The 27,667-nt window shown below is 35.7% G+C and overlaps 1 protein-coding gene across 1 annotated transcript in view; it reads left to right on the top strand.

The window, feature by feature from the left end:
* LOC131875938 (glycine-rich cell wall structural protein 1.8-like) overlaps positions 1 to 27,667 on the top strand; it is a 146,363-nt gene that overhangs the window by 43,567 nt on the left and 75,129 nt on the right. The window contains exon 2 of the mRNA XM_059220677.1: positions 11,327 to 11,525. Within this exon, the coding sequence (XP_059076660.1) occupies positions 11,327 to 11,525 (199 nt within the window). The remainder of the gene's footprint in view (positions 1 to 11,326; positions 11,526 to 27,667) is intronic.

Raw genomic sequence — 27,667 nt, 5'->3', positions numbered from 1 at the left:
ACCCTTTCTACCTCCCACATCCTAAACCTCTTTTCAATCACTTATCTCCTTCTTCCATCATTTATATCCCTTATGTCCCCCTTTCCCCGCACATCCCATTCCCTCCTCTTTCTCCATGTAGAAGCTACCCTTAACATTTCCTACCACTCCCCCCTCATATTTCTCTCCACCGTATCATATCATCCTTTTGGTTCCCACACACTCAAAAATGGAGAATCAAACAAGACCTTTTAAGGACACAATGTAAGGTGTGGCACTTAGGAAATAAACAAGCTAACCTTTGAAGGGAAAGATGTGTCACATGAACAAAACCATTTGGGGGATTTAAATTCAAAATAAAATCATAAGGAGAGCATAATTAAATGACAAGGAAAAGATACAAATTCATATTTGAATTGAGGTAATCAGATTTTAAGGAGAATTCAAGAGGTGCAAATTTAAGTGAATAATCTGATAGACATGGATTTCAATCTACATCAGATTCTGGAAACAAGTATATGTAGTCCTGATATGAATTCAAGAAGAGATTAATGCAATATAGTGAAGAAGATCAAACTTAAGCCAAATTAGAGAAGAAGGGAAGTAATTCTTGAAGACAAACAAGTTGTTCATATTCAAATCCAAGTGTTTTCCTCTCGTTCTTGTGTCACAACTTACCTAGGCTCTGAAGGGAGTCCAATTGCCAAATGACCTTTCCAATCGGGCTCACTACTTATTTTGTTTACTTCAGAGCATCAACACAAATCAGTTCATCATCCTTGATCTTTGTTTTCCTCAAGTGACCTAGATCAACAAATTGAAGGAATTCGAGGAGTTAGTAGCTAGTTCTTCAATATCAATATAGCTTAACAAAATAAAGCACAAAATTGATAATTACAATATAGCTTAACAAAATGATCTTTATTTTAATCGAGTGTGTTTATAAAATGGGTAAACTTTGTAGTAGAGATGAAGGCCTTCTATTCTTGTTACATGATTCAAATTCAGCCACTATATAGCTTCCAAAAAAATGAAAACTTACTAAAAGTAGTATATTAGGGATCTTGGTGGAACCAAAGAATCATCACACCTAGTACTAACTAGTGTTCTTGGAAGTTGAAATGAGCATTCAAATAAGGACAAACCTAATGGAAAACTGAAAAATGTTTGTTGGAAAATTATTTATTTGGCACCCCCATTTGTCAAGGCCATAACTCTTGTCTATAACTGCCATTAAGATTATATTCTCAACAATTGATTGAATCTCTTGAGCTTGGTGACTAAGACACTAGTGGTCCAAAATCGAGAATAGGGTCAAGTGACTAAGACACTAGTGGTCTAAAATAGAGAATAGGGTCAAGGAATTGTTATGGTATTGAATATAATTTTGAGTCAAGGAAGTTCTCTTAACTATTCCATAGATCAATGATAATGAGTGTGTCAATTTAGAAACAAACTTTGAGATGCACACTCTAATTAGTAAGCTCCATTTTAGTAACATCATGTAGCAAAGTCTATAGGTGCTTTGTGTAAACCTTTCCTTGTAGTTTTTATCTTTGTGTTATCCAAAATCTATTTTTCTACATGTGCCATATCCTTGATAATGGAATTTAATAATATGTTGAGCTCATTATTATTTTATTAGACAAACATGTATTCATTTTTTTTTAGCAATGCTTTCTATTTGAGTTGAAACCATAAAATTCTTCAAATAATATTTGAATTTTATATTATTGGAATGTTTATTAATCAAATTAGTGTGTTACATCCATCTAGGATGTTTTCACACCACACTATCATCCTTGACTCATGTGTGTGATGCAGAGGTAGGGGAATGTATAATGGTTTCAACATACAAAGTCAATGATCATACAGTCCATTCTTCTAGACACCCTTGGTAACATTAATTGGCTTCTAGGTTTGGGAAAAATAATATGAAAGAGGTAGAAACTAAAGGTATTCAAGACCTCCAAAGGTCTCTTTGTTGTGTCACAACGATGAAAGATAAATAAGTGTTCATGTTGTTTGGACAACTAAGATAACTACAATTTTTATTCACGAAAGGGACCATGATAAATTGGGATGTTGTTTGGACAATGGGTGTTGATTGTGAAGATGAATATGGGGCTATCATTTTCCTTTATTTCCTTTGGATCTAGTGATGAGTCCAATCTCTAATAATTTTCCTTTGTTGGGAGTTAATATTAGAAACCTCTTGAACTTCTCAAGAGAGAACAATGACATACACTCAAACTTGTTGTTTCCCTCCCTCTAGAGCCAATTTTGTTGACGGGTCTTTTGACACACTCAAAATAGACTAAGTATCACCACTTAATCTCTCTTATAAAATAGTAGAAACTAAAGGTATTCCAGACTTCCCAAGGTAACAATGATACAGGATAACAAAGTGTTCATGTGGCTAGTTTGTTCAAGGGGAAAATGTCACTAATCAAGTTGAAATGTCGATTTATCAATCTGCCTAAGCTAAAAGGTTAAAATAAATTACAAAAGATAGAACAAGGCTACAAGAAAATGAATCATCAATATTACCTAGACCCACATTATCAACAAAATCTAGAAATAAACTTGTATGTAAATAATTTATCATGCCAAAATTGCCAATTCTGGCCTGAAAATGAGACCAAGGAAAGCTCTAGAACAACTACTACTATTCATTCACATCTTCATTATTAACCTCAATCACCACGAAAGATGCACAAATTGATTATAACAAAGAAGATATTTCATAAATGTAAATATTAATTCAGGACTAAGGAAAATGAAAGAAATAGAAGAATACCAAGCAATCAAAAAAGACTAACAATACAGTTGCTAACTATGAACTTCATTTCCATTAATTCTTCAAACTATACTAGCAAAGAACAAGTATTCAATCTACAGCCTCTTGCTAAATGCATTTTGAAAAAAAAAAACTAAGTAGTGTTACTAAAATTGGACCTTAAATAATCAATTCTTAGACCCTCAAAATGAATTTTGAAATTAAATTTATATGGAAACTTTTTCCTCAAAATTAGAGATTAAAATCCACCCAAAAACTTATCAAACTAAGAGGTAAAATCAACACACAAGATACTAGCCTATAACTGAATTAAGAATTATAAGTTGACTCATGAAAATCAAATATAAGTCAGAAGGAACTTAGAATATAGAGTTGTCAAGTGTTGAGAATTGATATTTGTAACTCAAACTATTGAGAATGAGAAATTTGGACCTTTAGTTGAACTGAGAATGATCAAATTGTTGAGAATGATCATACAGTCCATTCTTCTAGACACCCTTGGATACATTAATTGGCTTCTAGGCTTGGGAAAACTAATATGAATTGAGCCAACAACATGAGGATAGAGTCAAGTATCATGGAAAATGATCATAATTTGTGAAGACAGGGTTCACACTCATTGATGGTCATTTTGCAACTCACCTTGAGTCTACATGAGCTGCACAAGCTTGTGATAAGTATGGATGATTGTCTCCTTCCAATATGTAGTCCTTTCATATTTTAGGTGCCTACACACTATGTTGTTAAGTATTTATGTAGTCTTAAGACATCTCATGACTCCATTACATGTCCACACTTGGGTTCACAAACACAACTCTGTCAAAACAAAAACAATATCACTAGTAAAACTATGTCTGTGACAATTAATACCCTTAGGACAGTCAGAAATTTAATCTATTTCATTTGGTTTTTCTCCACAATTCTTGAATGAATGTATGGGGTTAATTGTGGATACATCTCATGTTGTCAATGTGGTGAAAGCCTTAGAGAATTCCATTACCAAACTATATAAATTTGTTAGAGTTGTTGACTTTAGAATCAAATGGGGATAGATGGGCCAAATGAAAGATCTTTAGGCTAATATTTGTATAATTATAAGGAGTATAAGGAAAGGAAAAAGAAGGCTTCCTCCAAAAGAAATCCAAGTCCGAATTGATTTGTTTCAAATTTTGGTCAAGTAGATGGAAAATAATGGATTCTTAGTTAATTCGAAGTGATGACCTATCAAGCTTATCTTTATTTAAGTAAGGGCCCATCCAAATACTATTAGTGATTTCTTGTGTTATCAGACGTAAAAGTATACTAAAATGAAATTTTCTTTGTATTAAATGCTTCACCGACTTGGGAGATCCATTGGATATGTTAGAGGAGTGGATTCTTTATCATTTCCCTTCGATTTCATCCATTTTCATTCATTTTTACAAAGTTAGAGAATATCTAGTAAAAATTGCCAATACCCTAAAGTAGGGTAACCCGAGACAGTAAGAAAATGGTTTGGGGTCATATAGACTCTCTTTATGTTGTATGTTAATTACAAATTGTGACCCTGACACCACTTATAAGATATTGGGAATTCTTAAAGTACAAACAAACCCATTGACCTAGAGAAAATACAAATCCATCCACCTAGCTATTGCCCACCTAGAAATTGCAACCGCCCTCAACAATTAATCACTAATGTTGTATTGTGTTATTTTACTCTAATGATATATTTTATGATGAAAATGTGGTTAATACTTTTTGGCATGCGATGTGCTATTAATCACATCATTGTGGGATACTGAATGGATGCTTATATATTCCCTTAGGACAATTATGGGCACCCACTTAGCCAAGTTTGTATTCCAAACATCTAAATCTCTATCCTCACTTGAAGAAGCCACTAATCACTAATTACTGCCAAAGGATGATCTCAAGATGAAACCAAACATGGCATCCCTTCCAAATCTCTACAACATTTCGTAACTTAATTCCCTACTTGAAAAGCCACTTTGGAACAACCTAAGCTTGATGAGTGGGTTTGCATTATTGAGTTAGCAAAAATACTTGGTGAAATACAATTCCTCTAGATCATGAGTACCTCAATTGCACGTTATAATAAATTCATGAAGATTCTTTTTGGAATGAACATCCTTAATCCTTCTTCATTGGACCTAGAGGCTCCTCTTCATTGCTTTGATGAAAACATTTAGCAACAATATGACAAACTTAGACCAAATAATGGACCAATCCTTATCAAATAACTTCCTCCTAGAATGTATGTAACCTAATGAGACCGTATTTAGAGTCTATGGTTGACCTCTATTGCTCACTAAAATCCAACATTCATTTCGAGTAAGGGTTCATAGGTGAAGACGTAAAAAATTGTGTAGTCTCCCTGATATTTAATTAAAATCCTTAGATACCTCATTGACAAGCTTTAAAGCACTTGCTAGGATCGCCAAATTAATTATTGAAGGGAACAACCTTGCCTTGGAATCATTTGGCATCCATCATTTTACCTCTTAAAATTGTAAGTGTGAAAGATGTGATCCTCAAATTTTCAATTTTTCTATAAAATTTTATCAAGTCACTCATAGACCCATTGTATGAGAGACATGCTCCTTTTGTTTGCCAATGTGCTAATTTTTCTGAGCTTAAATCCATTTATAAGTTAGAAGGTGATACCAATCATGGAACTTTGGGCAACAACAACAACATAAAAAACCCTCACTTCTAATGCATTACTGTTTATCACCTTTTTTTATGCCTGCACCATCAAACTCAAAAGAACATCTTATGAAGACCTACACGAGATTGGAAATCTGAAATTAAGGTGAAGAATCTACCTCCTACATGGGATTGCAATGCACAAATTAATTTGACATGGGTTTGATCTTGTCAGGGGTTGAAGTTGACGCAGATGCCTGCACAAGATTGCAATGCACAAATGACTTTCCCTCTTTTTTTTTTTTTTTAAGTAATGCCCCTTGTCGTCGGAATTCCGATGAACTCGAACACTTTTTTGAAAAAAAAACAAATTTTATTACTAATGCCTTCTCCATTCAAACCAAATGTGAAATTACCATCTAAATTCTGACGAATTCGGGCATTTTGTCAAAAAAAAAATCAAATTGCCTCACAATATACCTTCTTCGTCAGAAACCTCCATTGGAAATCTAGACCAAATGTATTAGTGACTCCACATAATTATGCATCATGGAAAATTAAACCATGGAGTAAGTTAATGGAAAAAGGACTCATTCATTATGTAAATGGAACAATAACAACACCACCTGATCCTAAGGCCAATCCTAATGCTCAAGTTGAATAGCTCACTAAAAATTCTATGGAACTTGGAACTTTGAGAAATTATGTATTAGATGACCTCATTTTTAACATTGAGAAATGCACTACATTTAAAGAGGCTTGGGATATTTATGAGAAATTGTATGTTCAAGTTTGATGGTCAACTAACAACATTGGATCCCAAGGATTTTGATATAATCCAAGATTATGTCATGAAAGAAAATGAGCTAAGAGTAAATCTTAAGGATTATGACATTGACAAGAAGGATGCTCAATTGGTTTACAAATTGTTGGACAAGCTTCCATTAGAGTATGCAACCTTTGTTTCTATCTTTCACACCCATCTATTGGGTCAAGGTGCCTCATACACTCCACCATCATTTGATGCATTCATGAAGATGTTGATTCTTGAGCAATCTAAGCTCACCAAGATAGGGATTCTCAAATCTTCAAAGTCACAAGCTTTGGTGGATAATAAAGGGAAACAAAGCAATCAAGGAAAATGCAAGAACAAAAAGAAGTCTAAGCCAAATCCACAACATGATGGAGCACAATCATCCTCTCCACAACAAGGTGATTCTACATCCTCACCTAAGAGGAAATCATATAAGGACAATTTTTTTTGTGCATATTTCAAGAAGTTAGGACGTGATGAACACCATTGTTACAAGAAAGATATTAATGAATTGAAACATCTTTTTGAGAAGAATAGAATTAGTTTGCCTTCTAGAATGTCTACTTCGGCTTCTTCTTCCAAAGAAAAGGATAAAGGGAAGGATCACACTTTTGGGACAAGTAAAAGATAACTTCTCTGTGCTACTACAAGTCATGATTCAGGGAGACGAATTCTAGATTCAGGAGCTTCTCATTATATGGAATCTTCATATTCTATGTTCTCTTGATTTGAGCCTTGCAACATGACACCGATTTTGATGGGTAATCATACATATATGGATGTGATTGAGAAAGGATCTATTGCCATTGGGGATAACTCCTTCAATGATGTGTTGTGTGTACCCCATTTGACAAACAATATTCTTTCCATCTATCAAATCACTCACAGGGCAACACAGAAAACTATGGAGTTCACAGTTGATTCAGTTATAACTAGAGACTTGGAGAGTAGAGCTATCATTGCAACTGGGGAGGTTGATCATACATCTTGGTAGTACTCCTTTGCACATTTTGGTCCTATCGATGGGGTTGATTCTTCACATGATGATTTAGATATAGAGGAGAATTTTGGGTACTTGAACTTGGGTATTCTCACATGTGAACCCATTCTTGAGCCTTTCATTTCATCTCCTCCTATTGATATTACATCACCTATTGCACCTGATGATGTAGATATTGCAATATTTTTGCCTTCTTGTGATTCAGTGTAGTGAGATATTCCTTGTCTTCCAACTTTAGTTTCTTGGGATGACTACTTGAAAGACATTGTAGGTTTGTTTGTGCAGTCGTACATTGTAGATTTGAGAGACATCATTGATGACATTCATCTTCTCTTTGACAAAGATGATTCTTCTTCGATTGGTGCGAGGGAACACTCTAACACTTTTATTCATTCTCTACATGATCATTCTTTTGAGGTTGATATGATTGTGGATACTTATGTACAACACTTGGAGGAGGTCTCTTTATCCTTAGAGGAGACATGTGTGTCTTTGGATCATGTTCTACATTCATCTCTACTTGATCTTGGAGTGCATTTTTTAGTAGTGTGGACTGATACACCTAATTTGGAGGGGTAAATTTCAACATCAACATGGGGACACTTGAGAAAGTTTCAGAGACTCCATACATCTTGATTTTTTTTCCTACATCTTCCCTTCATGATTGGTGAGACTTAATGGATACATCTTTGGTTTTGTTTCTTCCTAAGGAGAGGAATGTTGTTTGATGATCATGGAGTATTTTTTTCATTAAGTTTTGAGCTTCTACCATTGGTGCATATTCTCCATTAAGGGGGGGCTACTTGGTCTCTCTTCTTCTTTCTTATGGGGGGGGGGGGAATTTTTCCTCACATGGGGTTTTGTCCTTCTCATACTTATTTGAGAGTTCTTTTGTATAGTTTTCATCTCTCTTTTGGGGGGAAGTTTTCTCCCATTGGGGTTTTCTCTCTTTCTCCATTTGTGGGAGATTGCATTGAATTTCTTTGTTTGCATTTGCATTTGTACATGGATACCTAACATGGCCTAGTAGTCAAGACCCATCTTCTATTGTTAGCTTGAGTCTACATTCCCCTACGTTGCACTTAAGGGGAAGTGTTGGTTTAAATTATGTCTCATAATTACACTTTACTTAAGTTTAATTAGGGTAATGCATTTCATAGTAGTTTGGATATGAGACACTTAGGGAACTGTACACATAGGGATGATGCATGTAGGAGAAATTTCCCCTTTTGTGGTCTTATCTTGTTGTTACATTCCACCTTCGGTGCATGATCCACCTCTTATGGAATATTATATTATTTCTCCTACCTACCGCTACCTACCATTTTATCTCATTGAGCCACATGTCATGATTGTGTTCTCACATATCCATATTGCCTAACTTTTATAAGAAAGCTCATCTTACATTGCATGTAATGATCGAGTTGATCGTATTTGCATCTTGACTAGAATACAGTTTGTAGACACCTAAAAGTAATGTTTAATTAATTTAAGCCTGTCATCATAATTAACCAATTTAATTATGTTAATTCCCTTCTTCTTAAGGTTAATTAAATCAAATTTAATAATTCTTGTCACTATAGTCCAATAATTAATTTATCAAATAAATTAATTATTTCCCTATTTAGCTAAAGTCAACCAAATCATTTAGTCTTCTAAATTCCTCTTAATTAATTAACTTAAGCCATGTGATTCCTACAAATCACTTTTTGTAATCCCCACTTAGCCTAATTAATTCTTCCTTAAACCATACTTATCATTATTCTCCAATTTTATATTCTTCCACTCATGCCACATCACCTTTGATCCTTTCAAGGAAATTCAAATTTCTTGAATCTCCCCATGCATCCTCTTCCCAAGGATTTATCCATTTAGTCTTCCCACACATCCTTTATCTTGGAATTTTTATTTCCTCTCCTTTCCCCAAGGATTTTCATATTCCTTTTTATTCTCCCAATATACCTTGATCCATGTCTTTCATCCCAAATCAATCTCAACCCTTCATACCAGAATCAATCTTGGCCCTCCATTGCTCTCCTCCAATTTATAAATTGGAGTCTCATTTCCTCACAAACTACATGGAATCGTCCTCTAATCTTGTTCTGCCCCTTTCTTCCTCTATCTTCCTCTATCATATAATTATCATGTCCTCATGATCCTTCATCAAATCCAAATCCAAATCCTATCAAATCATTCTAATCTTGTTATGCATTTGGAGAGCATTCCACATCCATCAAGAAGAGCACATCCAATCAGGTTGGAGAAGGGGCGCTACTTCAACCTCATCTCGCTCAATCTGAGGAATAAGGTAAAAAATGAAGGTATAACTTATTCATTTGTTTAATTGTATGTTTTGTTTTTCTTTGACTATTTATTTCCTTCCACCATTTTAACCTACTTCATTCTGGCACGTCCAATGGGACCCACGTCCCTAATATAACCATTTTATTGAAGTTTTTTGTGAGTTTTTGTCGAAGGTTCTAGATTAGCACGAGCGACTGCATTCCAGCATGAGTGATATGGGTTTGGAGCGAGCATTTTGGCGCGACCACTTGCAAATTTGAATTTTCCTTCTCGCTTGCAGAACAGTTTGTATTTAAACGTGATTGTTGTGGGAATGTTGTGTCTTCCTACAACCTCTCTCCATTCACTTCCCTATTTTTATTTTCACTCATTCTCCTTTCTGTTTTTCTAACTAGTTATTAGAAAACATATTAAATGGATAAATTCATGTAAAAAATAAAATAAAAAATAGCTAGCTTGTTTTATTCAATTTTTTCTTTTGCTAACGACATTTTAGCACAAGCGCGAGCACTTTGGTGTGACCAACTATAGAACAACGTGATCACTAGTATTACTTTCTATTTGCTATATTTTTATTTTTGTTTACTGTCTGTCGGTTTTTCCACTGTCTCTAATTTAGTTCAAGCACTCGCGGTTTGGTGTTAGCATCCACAGAACAACGTGAGCACTATATCTGCATAATTTGTGTTACTGATCAGATTTTTGAGTTTTACAGACTTCATCCGAGCAGTCCAAAGCCTCATTTGAGACTACTAATATGTTTTCTTTGCAGGATGTTGTATAGAAGACAATATTCCCACTAGATTAGTTCTTGTGTGCATTTTTTTTTAGATAGATAACACTTGGTTTTGTTTAAGGGAATTAACCACTTGTCTTCCATGTTTTATTTTCATTTTGTTTGTATGTTTTTAACCTTTAGCGGACCTGCCCTCCCGATTCACCTGCCACACTATGTCATGCCCAAACTTTGGGCACGAACGGGATAACTTTTTTAAAAAAAATCACAACTTAATAACATTAAATTTGCTAACATGAAATGCACTAGCAAGTTTGTCTCTACTATGTGAGCTAACCCTAACTACTAACTCTAGTAAGTGATATTAATTTAAATCAAATGTGGAACACTAAAAGAATTATTTATGATCTCATCGATTTTAATCAATAAATTAATTTAGTCAATTAATTGGCGTAGATAAAATTAATCTCCAATAACCATTAATTGTTTTTAGGAACTAAATAAATTAGTCCTAGCACTTAGTTTATAATAACCAAAACTTATTTTAATAATAATTAAAATATGATTACACTAAATTGACATAGGGTCAATTAAATTCATAGGGAATATTTTCCTATAAAGTTTAATCTCAAAGACCTATATCAGATTAAACTCCAAAAAATATAATATAATTTTAAACATCATTTTTTAAAAATATCCTTATGTTTATCAAAACAAATATTTGCCCTTATGCCTATTAAAACATATATAATTTATAAACACTTAATAAAATGTTTAATCTAAAATTTACCATAGCCATTCATATTTTCAAACTATATATATATATATATATATATATATATATATATATATATATATATATATATATATTTAAATATTATAATAATTTTCACATATTTATAAAATGTCCATGTAAACCCTAACTAAGAATATATATATGAATAAACCCTATTATATTTTTCATTTCATAATTCATATGATTAATTTTTGAATACCCTAACCCAAACTAGGTTAGGGTTTCGAATTTATTTTTGTTTTGTGCAGGGCCGAGTGGGCAACAGTGGCGGAGGCAGCGGCCATGGTGGATACGGTGAAGGAGTGGAGTTGGTTAGAAAGGCATTGGGCGGGGGTGCCACTGGGTACCCCCACAGTGGTGGCAAGGCACCGCCCACTGTGGGAATACACAGTGGCGACCGGGCCCTTCCACAGAGGTTACCTGCAGTAGGAGGCCCCCACCTCCATTGTGGCTTCCCATAGTGGCGGCCTCCATGTCATCCACTGTGTGGAGCCACAGTGGCGGCCGAGCCGCCGACGACCCACTATGCTAACACACAGTGGGGTCGACCTTCATTTTTCCCGAACCCTAGGTTATAAAAAAAATGCTTTTTCCCAATTTTTTTTGTTTAAAAATTAATTTAATATATATTTATGTATATTTATATATACACACACACACATATATATATACATATATATACAGATAAATGTATATATATGTATATATGTATTTATATGTATATATATATATGTATATATATGTATATATATATATATATATATATATCTGTATATATATATGTATATGTATTGTAGACACCTAAAAATGGTCAATGCTTGCGGGATCATACTTTAACATTTGCACATTGCCTCATTTTAGTTTTTTGCGTCACATTAACATTTCTTCTATGATTCGCACTTGGTTTTTATCATTTGCGAGCATCGAGTCATTCTTCTACATTCTTCATTTGTCTCGCTCTCAAATTTGGTCTTGTCGACAACACTATCCAGTTATGATTTTGTTCGATTTTATCCTATCATATCAATGTGCGTGCTCATTTGTCATCATTTTGGACATCGTCAATCCTAATTAGGGTTTTGTCCTCTTATCAATCTTATCATCTGGTGATCAATTTGTCATCAATCATTGTTATGTTTGATCTTGTCATTTTACAATCAATTTGTCATTGATCGTTGTCATTTTCAATCTTGTCGTCTTGCAATCTATTTTGTCATCGATTCTTGTCCTCTTGTCAATTTTGTCATTTTGCGATCGATTTGTCATCGATCGTTGTTTGTCTCAATTATGTCAATTTGGATCAATTGGTCATTGTTCCTCGTCAATTGGCGCATTTATCAATCAAATCATTTATCAGCATTGGTCCTTTGTCAGTCAGAATCATGATCATAATCGAATCAACATCAATTATCTTTCATCAAGACCTAATTGTCATTCTTGCATTGTTAATTCATCTTTTAGGGTTTCATGATTTAATCATTTAACCTTGTTTGTCATTTCTCCCTTTAGGACTAATAAATTATTTATTTGTCCTAAGTCTTCTCATCGCAATTAAATGTTCATTTAATTGGCTAATTATTCCTCTTTTTGTGAATTAATTAATAAATGACAAATTATTAATTAATTTACCTAATTCCTAATTTCCTATTTTCCATCAATTTCCTAATTTCTTAAATTCCTCATTTTCTAATTTTCTATTTTTTCTAGTTCCTAATTTCAATTCTCTCCTATTTTTCTCCTAATTTCATGGGAATGACATAGAAATTTGTCATAATTTGTCATAATTGACAATCAATCAATTCTTGACATAGAAATTTGTCATAAAATCCTTGCATAGCAATTTGTCATACACATGTCATAATTTTGCTATTCTTGATTTGAATTTCCATTCGAATCATTATCATGCTAATTTGATCATTTCTCCAATTTATCTATAAATTGGATGAATTTCTTCAATCTAAGCCCCTAATAATCAGATTATCGAATTTATAATCACTTTGTCAAATCACGCTTAGAGTACTCTTGAGCAATCATCTTGTCTACTTGCTTTCATATTATGATCATGCACTAGTAGGTGAGATCTACAACAAAGCTATTTGGAGAAGAAAGAAGAACAATGGAGCCGCATGAAGGAAGCATTCAAATCCACATTGGGTTTGCATAATCTTTAGTTTTGAATGTTTTATTTGCATGTCTTTATTGGATGTAATTAGGATTGTTATCACTGCATTTCAGCTTTTGTGATTGAGATATGACTAATAATTGATTTTCTTGTGATGATTTACCAATTTCCTAGCTACATTAATTGGTGAACCCGATGTGAACACTAACCATCTAACCCCTTTACTGTGTTTTTGAGTGCTTTTGAGTTGATTTGCAGGTCAAAAAAACCCAAAAATAGGGTAGTGCAGGGTTTTCTGGGAACTTCTGCGCCTGTGTAAGACAACTTGCACCTATGTTAAGCATTTTGCGCTTGTGTTAGAGACATTCTGCACTTGTGTTATGAGTTCTGTGCCTGTGTCATGGGTTCTGCGCCTGTTTAAAGTCTAGAAACAGAGGTAAAAATGCAGTGTTTTATTTGAGAATTGTTTGTTTTTGCATTCTATTTTCTGCTTTTTGGTTTTTGGTACTAATTATCTGTGCAGCATCTTGGCATACGCATGGCAAAGACAACAATTGAAACTACTAACATGTTTTATGCAGAATCGATAGTCAAAGAATAAACACCTCAAACTTCTAACTTGGGTTTTGCAGGTTGCCTTGGAGAAACAACTAAACCTTGTGTTTGCAATTAATTTTTAGGCACCTAGTATGATTTCTAAATAGGTTGGAATGAACATGTTTTTGCTTTGATTGTTGAGTGTGACATTGGAGTAGGAGAGTATGCTCTCATCCTTCTTAGGGTGATCAGAAATCCAGATCTTCAATACCATGCTCATGTCTTTGATTGTGTGTCACCTTTAGAGGGCTTGCCTTCCCGACCATTTGCTTTTGCAAGTAAGTGATAATCGTGAGAAGGGAATGACCCAAAGTGAGTATGGCTAGAATACCTTGGCATTCTAACTCACTATACAAAAATACCTGATGAGCGAAAGCTTTGAAGGAAGGGTTACGTGGGAATTGTAGTTACTTGGGAAGTGATGACCCTTGAACTCTTTCTCATATCAACATCTAAGTAGGACCTCATGGTCTAAATTGTGCTTGCGTGACTACATTTTTTTGGTATCTTGATGGGCTTAATGTCTCAATCATGCTTGCGTGACATCATGGAGTAACGCTTAACAAAAATCCTGACTAAACACCTTGTTTTTAGAGGCCAAAAGCCCTTCTAGTTGCTTGAGAAGGACAAGTTCGGATACTTGGAAGAGATACTAAGTTCGCCATGGGGAGATTTCCATGGGGATTGATGCTTGGCTGCCCTGAGAAGTGAGTGCCGTGGAGGGGAGCCCGTGGGGTCAAGAATCTATGTATTCTCCTTGAATCCCATAATGAGTCTACCTCTCAAGTACCTAATGTCCTTGCCTACCATAAGAAATGTGTGAATGAGCATGATTGTCTTGAGTCTATGTTAAAATATCTTGTCTTCTTTACTTGTCAAAAGTTGAATTGCATCTCATTTCAAAAGCAAGACAAATTGATTCAAAATAAGGTAAAACACAAGAGACATTCATCCAACAAAATTCAAAAACACCTTCAAACATGGTTGTCAAACATTGGTCAAAAATCTTGTCTCAACATTCATGTCGCTTAGATTTAGGTTCATCCTAGGTTGCATTTTGCAAAGTTCATTGTCAAGTACCAAGGTTAGGTTTCACCTAAGTCATACTCCTTTGCATATCAATAAGGGTCATCCATTTACATGTGTCCTCTTGCATTAAAGTCATACCATTGTCATACATTCATATTTGCATACCCTAGGTCTCTTCATTAAGTTTGGGTCATTATCATATCATATTAGGGTTATTTGCATAGTAATTGTCCCTTTGCATATAGTGTTAAAACTAGGTTTTGTCATACTTGAGTAATCCAAATCTTTGCTAAACCCTAAGTCATTGTTAGGAGGTCTGGACCTTATCAAACCTTTTCTCTTTTGTCATTATTGTCATTTGGTCAAACCTAGCTTAGTATCCAAGCATATAGGGGAGACATTGTCATTTTGTCCTTTTGTCACTTGGTCCTTTTGTCCTTTGAGGTCTAGAAATTATTTCAATTTCCTAAGGGTCTCTTTTAGATTTTCATTCCAAAAGTTTGTCAAAATCTTCAAAAAACAACCAAAAACATAGGTTGCATTCTTGCCATAGATTGCATTTTCATCTATTTAGTTTGCATTTAGTTGCATATCATACATTATCCTTGAAAAATTCCAAAAATATTGCATTTGCATAGTGACATGTCTATTGAAACAAGGTTCCAAGCACCAATGATGCAACAAAGTTTGACATATCAACCGGCAATGTAATCAAATTTTAATCCAAGGCAATCACAATTATATCGAACCCAACAACAAGGCAATATCGATCAAACTCTTTATGATGAAACAAGTCTCCAAATACAAAAACTAGAGGAGAAACTAGCTCAAGAAGAAGAGATATTGGAACAAAGAGTGAAAAACATTGAGAAGAATAGATCACAAATGTCCAAAGTGTTTCAAAAATTTCCAGGTTAAAATCCAAAGATTGAGCCAATTGATGTAAGATCTCTTCTTGAACGATCAGACATACCAGCTCTCCTCTCTCAAATAGAGATGATGAAACAATTTCAAGAAAGGAGACAACATCAATTTCAACATTACGTGCCTCCACAACAAGGTGTTTACTATCAATCAGATTTTCAACCATCACAACCAATTGTTCAACAATTTCAACATATACAACCAATACAACCAATGGTCCAATTTCAACAATATGTCCAACCAACCATACAATGTCAACAAATAGTCCAACCAATGGTGGAATATCAACAAGTTCAAGTTCAATCAACATATCAATGTCAACAAATACAACCAAACATTCAAAAACAAAGGTTGCAGCACACACCAACCCAAGTTTCAAACATGTCAGAACAATTGAACCAAGTCCAATATCAAAACATGACATCAAACCAACTCCTTGCCAAACAAGTTCAAATTCTAGATACAAATATGTCAAAACCTCGAAAGAAAGGTGGCTTTATTACAATGATCTTAAGGAAACTACCAAGTGAGTTCTTTGAGGAAAATCAAAATAATACACTTATGTCTAGCAATGCCTCATCTCCCCGCAAACAAATTGACTCTCCAGTGGCATCTATCCCTACACCTCTAGAAGTTTCACAAGAACCTTCCATATTATCCTCATCAAGCAATACACCCAAGGATGCAATTATCCAAGAGCTATCCATAATTGATTGCCATGATAATTCAATTCATGATGCACATCCTTGTCATGTTTCAGAAATACAAGATCCAATGCCACCATGCACTTTATTGCCATTACCTGTTTTAGAGGACCCCATTTGAAGTCCCTCTTCCTCATGTTCAAGCATTGATTCCTTGCCAGAATCCATCACAAATGTTCAAAGTGCATTTCCTTCATGCCAAAATATTGATTCCTTGTCAGAATCCTCCATGCATATCCAAAGTCCAACCCCATGTCAAGAGGATAATTTAGAGCATGAAGAAACGTGTCTTGAAATGGATGAAGATCAAGATCTTGAAACCTTATCATCCCATCCAATTTTTGACCAGGACCCCATATTCCCAGACACTCATGATGATTCCCCTATTCTTGTCCATCCTATCCAAAGTCCTATTGACACTCCTTTCCCCGGGAAAGATCAAGATATCCCGGTCCATCCAATCCCAAATGATCCCCTTCCATTTCATGAAAAAAAATGTCCTTTCAAATCCCATTGACATTCCACTTCCTAAGAAAGATCAAGATATCCCTTCCATCCTTTCTGATGATCCCATTAAAAGTCAAGAGCAAAGCACCTTTAAAGAGGATTCCCATGATCTTCCTCCTTGTCAAGATCAAATTATTCCTTCAGATCCTCCACAAGATCCATTTGTTCCTCCACCTCCTTGTCTTAATCCTCCATATACACTCCAAGATCGCATTTCTTTTGATGATCCCATTATTTCTCCCATTCCATCTCTTGAAGAGCCTGTCATTGAACCATGTCCACTACACAATTCTAGTCCCCCTCATGATCCTAATCCCCTTCATGATTCTAATGTGTCAGTGCAAGATGTTCATGAACCCTCGACATGCATAATGGGTTCTTCCACTTTCGTGCAATCCAATCCACTTCAAGATCTCATTATTTCTCTCATATCATATCCACTTCATAATGGACTCACGTCTTTTTTCCAAAGAAAAGAGTATCCTACAAGTCAAGATATTCATAAAGGAAAAGGAGTAGATCTCCATAAGCAAGAATCCCTTCATGTTAAAGAAGATCTTAAGGGTCATGTCTACACAACTCACTCTCAAGACGTTGGTATCCCTCCATCAAAATCCAAACATATCCCTTCCCCATCATCCCTTCCATCCATCTTAGGTCCTTATATCCCTTCATCCTCTATGCAAGGTCAGCAAAGGCACACATCCTTGAGTAAATGCCATCCATCCCATAGGCCTCCATATCATTCCCATCCACACCAGCATTCATTTCCCCCTCCAAGAAATTTGGATGCTAAGTATAAACGTCATAAGTCTAGCAATCCACATGTATTCAAGGATCAACATGTCCAATATAATCGACATGTCAAAAGAAAGAAAAATATGATCTCTAAAGAAAAAGAAATATCCAAAAGGCCACAAAGGCCCACTAAGAAAAATAAAGAAAAGTCAAAATATATATGGGTTCCTAAATCCCTTGTGCAAGCAATGCACTCCAAGGAACCACAAAAGCATGAAAAATCAAAAACCATGTGGATCTCTAAGCAGCTTCTTGAAGCACAAAAAGAAACATCCAACTTGGCATCCAAAGTTTCTATTCCTCCATCCAAACCTCTCAAATTTGTTCCTCCATCACCTTCTTCATCCATTTTGGGCCCTTATGTCCCAAAATCCATAGTCGTTCCTTCGTCAAAATCTCAATATCCAAAATACATTTGTCCTCCATCAGTCCATCACCCCTCAAGGTGTGTGCCAATGTCAATCTTGCCTTCATTTCCATCCACTGAAGCCCAATTCTTCCAATACCCTATCCATTATCCAATGCATATTTTCCATCCTTCCATCCCTTTAATCCCATCCTTTGCATAAATCCTTGCCTTAGTTTCATCTCATTTTCCATGTCCTTATCCTACCAACGTCTTTGAGCATACTTTTAAAGGTCATGGTCCATTTTTTTTTTTTCAAGGCTACTATCCAAAAAAAAAAAAGATGCTTGTCCTTCTTCCATCCCCTATCATGTGTCCATCTTCTATTTGAAAAAGTCAAAAAAAATCAAAAAATAAAAGTGAGAAAAAAAAAAAAGACAAAAGAAAAAAGTAAAGAAAAAATAATTCGTCCTTTGGTGAAAACCTGGCAAACAAGTGCCTTGGGCAAGTACCGTGATGAAAACCTAGCAAACAGGCATCATGCATAGTCTATGAACTTCTTGCACACCACACTTGGGGGCAGATTTCCTCCTTCATTAACCTATCGAACCCCTGTCATTACCCTTCATATCCTATTGTCTCTCATGCCCAGTTTCCTTTTTCCACCTTTGATCTTGACAAGGCTGAAGATCATCATGAGCATCATGCATCTTGTTTGTAGCTTTCAGTCTATCATAGCTTTTGGTCATTTATCCATTTGCATATTATAACTTTTCATCCATATTCCCTGTCTTATTGCAACTTTTTGCCACTATCCCGTATCCTACCCCGACCTTCATTCCATGTCCCTTATCCATTCTTGGTCTTGCTTATCCTATCCATATCTTATCACTATCCATACACTCTTTTTCATTCCTTGATCTTGATCTGACATAAGGACGCAAAATTTAAATATGGTTTCAAAAAAACCTCTTGACATGTCCCTCATGCCACATCACTGCTTTACATTGTCATATCCAATCTTTTGTCCCATCACGCAATAGCCCTTGGAAATTGCATCCGTATTGTCTCCATGATAATAGGCCTTTGTCTTCCCTCTATACACCATTATTTCAGCAAGCCTATTTATTCACCTGTCATATTCCTTGCCTTGCTAGACACTGGGGGCAAAATCTCTAAAAAATTGAAAAATGTCCTGAAAAAATCTCTAAAAAATTGAAAAATGTCCTGAAAAAATCCAAAAAAATCAAATAATGTCCTGAAGAAACTCCAAATCCAAAAAAAAGCATTTTGCATTTTGTCAATAAAGGATCTCTTTTTGTGCATAAGACAGATCACTGAGCATCCCTCCAATGACACGCAATCACACATTGTGCTTTAATGAAATCACGCATTAACAGATGAACTTTTCACTCAAACCAAACATTCAAACTGATCGCACTTGTCATGTCAATCAACCGCAAATTTATTTGTCCTTGGCACACTATCATGAGTCTTATACAGGGTGTGGTAAACTCAAAACTAGACCATGTCCTGTCTTAGACGGGGTACCACATGTCCTGAAACTAGACAGCATGATCATCCTATCAGCACTTTCAACTTTTCACAATGAAGATCAAGATGTTTGTTTGACTTGTTGGAATTTGTGCATCTTATCTTTTTATTGATTTATCTTCAATCATGTTCCTATGTTGCTCGATGATGTCACTGAGTGATTTGGAGTGACTGGGATGGTTCATGGTCCCTTTCTTTTTGTTGTGATTGTTGTTTGTCTATGATGTGTCTGTCTTTTGTAAAAAGGGTTGCATTTCAGCTCTGGCCTTCCATGCCATGATGCTACGCATCCATTTTTCTACATTAAAATAAAGGTTCTCACCTACAAAGTGCCTTACTGAAAGCAAGTTTTTCTTCGTCTCTAACTGTCCTTTGTCTCATTTCTTCTTACTAACATTTCTTTCGTCAGTTTGGATAGTCATTTTGGTCTAGTGCTCTGATTTCCCCAAACACACATGCTACATCCTGCATTCATTAGTTAGTACATTTGCATCATATCAAGCATCTTATCCATTTCATATTATAAATGCATCACAAAAACATAAAAAAATACATCCATACATGTTCCACAATGGTACATAAATAGTGCATAAGTCATCCATACATAGAAAATAACATCAATCATAACACATTGCATCCCATCATATCGATGCATATCATATCATATGTCACAATAATATCGAAGTACAAAATTGCACTGTCTATCCTAAGTATGGCCCGCAGGCTGACTATAAAATGTCAAACAACATAATGTCCACTGTCTATCCTAAGGAGCATGTACCTCTATCACTGGGTGCTCCCTCTATCCTCCTCATCCTTGCAATGTCTTGCAGATGATGTCCCTCCTGGTCCTGGTTGTGGTGGTCTCATAGGTCCACTCACTACCATGCTGCTCAATGACCTCTGAGAGCGTGCCCTACTCTCTGTCCTTAATCATGCCCGATATGAAGCTGCTCTCTACTCTGGTGGAACAACACCCTCATATAGTGCCCTCCAATGGCATATCTCCTCTCCAGTCTCTACCAGCATCTGTGCCATCTCCCATGCACTAGCATCCTGGATTGACCCAATATACTCAGTGACTCTCTATTCTTCTCGCTGTGCCTGAGTAATCGCTGCATCTCAAGCTGCTGTGAGTCTGGCTATCTCCGCTCTGAACTGATCCTATTGTCTCTCTAATGTCACAATGAGATCCTGCTGACTCGCTATGGCTCTATGGGAATATCCTACAATGCCTCCTGCTCGTCATCCCCATCCTCATCTCCATCCCCATCCTCATCTCCATCCTCATCATCCCCATCCTCATCCCCATCCTCATCTCCATCCTCATCCTCCCCATCCTCATCTCCATCCTCATCCCCGCCCTCCTCCTCCTCATCCTCATCATCTCCCTCCTCCTCTCTGATGAGTGGGAAGTCCTCCTATCGCCTCGGTACTGGAATATACGGATTTGTCAATGGCACTGGCCGTAGTTGTGCAAACCATCTCTCATACTCATCTGTCATCCTAGCATCCTCCGCATCTGATCTCCAATCCCACGGTCTTTGTTGTAGCTATGAGAAGCCAGCATATGCTATGTGTGGCTGAATCATACTCCCCCACTGACTCGTCTCTCTATGAGATCGGGCAAAGTGTCAGTCCTCCTAGGTACATCCTGCCTCTCTCCAAACTGTCATCTGACTCTCTCTGGTAGGTACAACTCAATCACTCTCTGGCAATTCACTAGTCGCCCAATCAGGTACCTCTCCTATCTACAATAAGGTAGCTCCTCACTATCATCTGACCATTTCGAACAATCATGATATGGCCTCCATATGAACTCTCCCAGTCGGTCTAGCTCATGCCGCCAATATAGTATGTATCCAAAATGACTCTGTCTCAGTGCTCCCCCATAGCAGTACACATATGGTCGATGTGGTACTACCTATCTATCTGTAATCGGTCGACATATGGATATGTGCTCAAATGCCCATACCTGTAGCAATGTGACTCCACAGCTCAACGTCTGAACTCCTTGATACGCTATCTGATGCAGCTGAAAATACAACATCGCCAGTACACATGGTCCCCATGCATACACCATCCCCTCTGTCGCCATCTGCTCCAACACTCTTCCCCATCTAATAGGGAATCAATGTCATTGTCTGTCTCCTGCTAGTAGACATGCTATCACCACTGCTATCACCACATATCGTCGATCATACTCTGATGCCATAGTCTCCCAGCCAATCTCCCTCTCCATGATATCCAGATCATCTACGTCACACTCAAATAATCTGCACAACGCATCTCTCCATATCACTGGGTCATACTCTATCATCTCTCCATGAATCAGAATGCAGAGGATACGCCATACATCCTCTAGTGTCACAGTCGCCTCTCCAGTCACCAGATGGAAGGAGGAGGTCTCTGAATGCCATCACTCTGCCAATGTGGTAAGTAGTCCTGTGTTTGCCCTAATCTCGAGCATGAATGTGATATAGTATATCCCCAGTCCTGCTAATGTATCTCTGTCCGTGCTCCTGAGTCTATGTCAGTTCTCCCGCATGATCAATGGATATTGTCGCCTCTGCATCACAATTGGGGCACATTTTGTCAGTTTAGGGTTTGCTCCTACGAGTTGCATTTCCTCATTTTCATGTCCAAATCAGGGTGTTTTTCATCTAATCTAACCTATCCTACCCTTATCCCCCCTTTCCGGATTATTTGCATGCTGTTTGGACCAAAATTAGGGTTTTCAATGCACAACTACGCCTGTGTCAAGAAACCTATGCCTATGTCATGTAACCTGTGCCTGTGTACCCTACACAAGCGTAGAAGACCTCACACAAGCGCAGGATTCACCCTACACAAGCGTAGAAGTCAGTTTTTGCACTCCCTGTGGGTCTCGCAATGTCCCGCAAGCAATCAAACTTCATGAAATTGAAAATATGGGTTTTTGAGATACATACCGCTACTCCTGCTTCATCCGGTCATCTAAATGTGCGTACATGTTCTCCCAAGGTGATCTACCATTGGAATGTTCACCATCTATCTGCAAGTGTCTTTGTCCAGAGCAACAAATTCTCCTCTTAGGCTAGTGCAAATGAGCCATTTTCACCTTCTTGGTCCCATTTATAGATCTTTGTGTGTGCATAGATGGACGTGCACCCTCTCCATCTTATGTTGGTCGTGGTCTTGTGCACCTTAAATTGCTTGTCCTTCATGCATCCGATCTCCGATTGTCAGTCCGTTTGATCCTATCATTTTTATCGATCAATTGGCCTCTTCTCTGCATGTTTCTAGCCAATTCCTCGAGGGGGCATGCATATGTCATTATCATTGTCTGGGGCATTTTCATTATTGTTCTTTGAAACAACGCTTAAAATTGCATTGTCTCAAAGAGGGGCAAAATGTAGACACCTAAAAATGGTCAACGCTTGCGGGATCATACTTTAACATTTGTGCATTGCCTCATTTTAGTTTTTTGCATTGCATTAACATTTCTTCTATGATTCGCACTTGGTTTTTATCATTTGTGAGCATCGAGTCATTCTTCTACATTCTTCATTTGTCTCGCTCTCAAATTTGGTCTTATCGACAACACTATCCAGTTATGATTTTGATTGATTTTATCCTATCATATCAATGTGCGTGCTCATTTGTCATCATTTTAGACATCGTCAATCCTAATTAGGGTTTTGTCCTCTTATCAATCTTATCATCTGGTGATTGATTTGTCATCAATCATTGTTATGTTTGATCTTGTCATTTTACGATCAATTTGTCATTGATCGTTGTCATTTTCAATCTTGTCGTCTTGCAATCTATTTTGTCATCGATTCTTGTCCTCTTGTCAATTTTGTCATTTTGCGATCGATTTGTCATCGATCGTTGTTTGTCTCAATTATGTCAATTTGGATCAATTAGTCATTGTTCCTCATCAATTGGCACATTTATCAATCAAATCATTTATCAGCATTGGTCCTTTGTCAGTCAGAATCATGATCATAATTGAATCAACATCAATTATCTTTCATCAAGACCTAATTGTCGTTCTTGCATTGTTAATTCATCTTTTAGGGTTTCATGATTTAATCATTTAACCTTGTTTGTCATTTCTCCCTTTAGGATTAATAAATTATTTATTTATCCTAAGTCTTCTCATCGCAATTAAATGTTCATTTAATTGGCTAATTATTCCTCTTTTTGTGAATTAATTAATAAATGACAAATTATTAATTAATTTACCTAATTCCTAATTTCCTATTTTCCATCAATTTCTAATTTCTAATTTCCTAATTTCTTAAATTCCTCATTTTCTAATTTTCTATTTTTTCTAATTCCTAATTTCAATTCTCTCCTATTTTTCTCCTAATTTCATGGGAATGACATAGAAATTTGTCATAATTTGTCATAATTGACAATCAATCAATTCTTGACATAGAAATTTGTCATAAATTGTCATAAATTGTCATAAAATCCTTGCATAGCAATTTGTCATACACATGTCATAATTTTGCTATTCTTGATTTGAATTTCCATTCGAATCATTATCATGCTAATTTGATCATTTCTCCAATTTATCTATAAATTGGATGAATTTCTTCAATCTAAGCCCCTAATAATCAGATTATCGAATTTATAATCACTTTGTCAAATCACACTTCGAGTACTCTTGAGCAATCATCTTGTCTACTTGCTTTCATATTATGATCATGCACTAGTAGGTGAGATCTACAACACAGCTATTTGGAGAAGAAAGAAGAACAATGGAGCCACATGAAGGAAGCATTCAGATCCACATTTGGTTTGCATAATCTTTAGTTTTGAATGTTTTATTTTCATGTCTTTATTGGATATAATTAGGATTGTTATCACTGCATTTCAGCTTTTGTGATTGAGATATGACTAATAATTGATTTTCTTGTGATGATTTACTGATTTCCTAGCTACATGTATATATCTGTATTCAAATTTGGATCAATGTATTATATTTTTTTTTGAACCTTGTTGTTTAAATTAGAGATAGACTAAATAATTTAGATTTGCTTTCTGCAATAAATGAATGACAGAAATCCAATGAAATTAAACAGCAACTATTGAATATGATTTAAAAAAATAAAAAATGAAATAGGCTATTTATCTCTAGATTTTATTTTCTACAATAAGTAAATAACAGTGTTTAATGATTTTAACAACAACTATAGAAATATATGACTATTTAAATTAGATAGACCATTTAATTTCTAGATTTAAATTTTTGCAATTAAATATGTGATTTTAATTCCTGCAACTTTATTTATCTAGAATCATTTGAATCTATCCTTAGAGATATGCAAATAGGAAATAAACTAAATATTTATTTTCAAAGTAACATGCATGCATTCATTAGCTTTTTAAGAACAATACAAGCTAAAACCCAAAAAAATCATTTCATTTATGCAATAATAAATTAACAGAAATAATGCATTTATTTAAGGCATTTTTAGAATACAATATAGACATTATTACAAGAGGGAGAAAATACCCAAACTAGTCCCTCATTTCTATTAAATGAGGACTTCTATTAAAATAGATACATTATCTTTTTCAAAGTAATTACAATCCCTTTCACATTGCTGCACTTTAAAATATAAATATTTCATTCTCAAATCTTTTCTGCAAACAATAAATCCAACAATCTTCTACTTGTCTTTTTTTTTCTTTCAACAACCTGCAAATACATCAAAAGAGCTATGACCATGGAGTGCTCACCTCCCAGCCTAGGCTAACTATTAGCCACCCCCGATCTTGGAGAACCAAGCCCTAGTCAGGTCACACACATCAAAACACAATAAGCAAGGGAAAACAATCACAAACATATTCCCAACCAAGGCTACATTGCACCACACATTGTGATGTCTTTACACGGGTGGTAGTGAACCAAATACCCAGAGGAGACTGCAAGTTTGGTAAAACACAAAGCCACCTCATGGCAAACAAAGATATATCATAAGCATAACAACCCCACATCCTTATGCCCCCCAAGGCATTCATGTCTTCTTTTCCTCCTTATGACCCCCAATTACATAAACAAGCCATGCAGCAAGGGTCACATAGATATCCCTTGAGATCACTCTCATAACGAGAGCCTCTCACTCGAGGGCTGTCATACTTCTACCACCCACAAGAAAATACTCTCTCCCAAGAGTAGGAGGTCTTGGTTACTCCCAAAACATAGAATGCATACAAGAAAACAAAGACATTATGCGTAATAATTTTCACAAACTAAAATGCAAGAGAACAACTTTTTCCACACAAACAACCTTTCCAAAATAACATGCAACATGAAAGAAAACAATACAAAGGAAATTTTAACCAACCTTGAACTACCCAAAGGTATGCTAGATCTAGTTGAGGATGAGCAGCCCAATTCCACAATCCTCCTTTCACTACACTTAGCCAATTTCTTATCCCAAATCTTTTTTTTTCAGAATTGCATTGTCTCCAAAAATGGAGAGTGGGCGATTACCCGCAAAATCTCTCATTTTTGCCTAAGAAGACCTCAGTGAGAGTTCTCATAGGTTTCTAAAATTGAAAAAGGAAAAAGTCTGAAAAAGATCAAAACGAGCTCTCATCAAAAGGAAAGTTAACTAACCTAGATGATGCCTTCTAAATTCAATTTTCGTACATCTTAGAAAACTCACTTTTTAGGGTGATTAAATAGCCACATGGGAGTTGTCACATGCCCAAAATTACTCCTAACCCTTAGGTATACCTTATGGGCTTTAGGAAACACCTTTAAACTACCCCTATGAGTCCATTTAACCCCTTTTAAACTCATCTAAAGTTAACTTTCGGGTCAAACCTAAGTTGACCACCCCAAAGATTTTCTACCCAAGGAAAATATAGAACCACATTAAATTATTTGAAAAAGCTATGGTTAAAACAACTCCCTCCAAGAGACAATTCAAAAATCAAGACATAAATCAACACATGTGTCAAGTGACACAATAAAAATAGTTTTACAAAATTACACATGAAATTTTGTCTCTTGTTGGATTTACACAATTTAATAAATTCAATCTAACACACATGCCACATTCACTTTCACAAATAAAATACGATACAAACGGGGTATTGTCTCTCCAAATAGACAATCCTTAGTTTTACCAATGTACATAGGTTTAGGTTTGGTTCTCCATAATATTTCCATGGTCACATGGACAATTTTCCTACGCATCTCAATTACACATTAGTACTTCCAAATATCCTTATAGAACATTTAAACACATGAATAAGAATACATGTCAAACACTTTGCATACAATTTTAAACAAAATCAATATATCTTGTATCAAAATAATCCACATAAACAATTATCATAATCCTCGTAATTTTGATCCATTCATAAACATGCATCCTATTTCAATCATCATAGTAAAGTCCTACAATTCCAATAATGACATACATCATCACAAAGTAATCCTATTCTAGAATCATATAGAGTTCTATATTTATAATGCATAGAAATGAAGCATCATTATATATCAATGTTATCCAAATCATGAAATCATATAAGTTCCAAATCCATAATGCATAAAAATAAAGCATCCATAATAGTCTCAACATGAAAAATACTAAAACACTACGATGAGTCGGGGTAGGGCCTCACACACAAGCACAGGCCTTAATTCCAAGGAGAGGGAAATGACCCAAGTGAGTACGACTGAACCCAATAATTCCAATTCACTATAATGAAATCGCCTTTTGAGATGAAAATCTTAGAGGACTGAGCTATCTAAGTTTACTCTCATATCAAGCACTTTGTAGGGCCATTGGGGTCTAAATCATGCTTGCGTGACTACTATTATGCTTTGTACTTTGTTGGGCTATAGGCCTTAATTATGCTTGCGCGACTACAAAGGATATTCTTTAAATGTAAACCCTTACTAAGCACTCTAGGAATAGAAGCTACCCAGTTCACCTTCGAAAGGTGGATAATCTTTGTGCAAGGGAGATAGTAACTCCCCCAAGAGACTTGCCAT

This window comes from Cryptomeria japonica, chromosome 5, assembly GCF_030272615.1.
Source record: "Cryptomeria japonica chromosome 5, Sugi_1.0, whole genome shotgun sequence".
In the NCBI taxonomy this organism is placed as follows: domain Eukaryota; kingdom Viridiplantae; phylum Streptophyta; class Pinopsida; order Cupressales; family Cupressaceae; genus Cryptomeria; species Cryptomeria japonica.
This window is presented reverse-complemented; position numbering and strand designations above follow the sequence as displayed.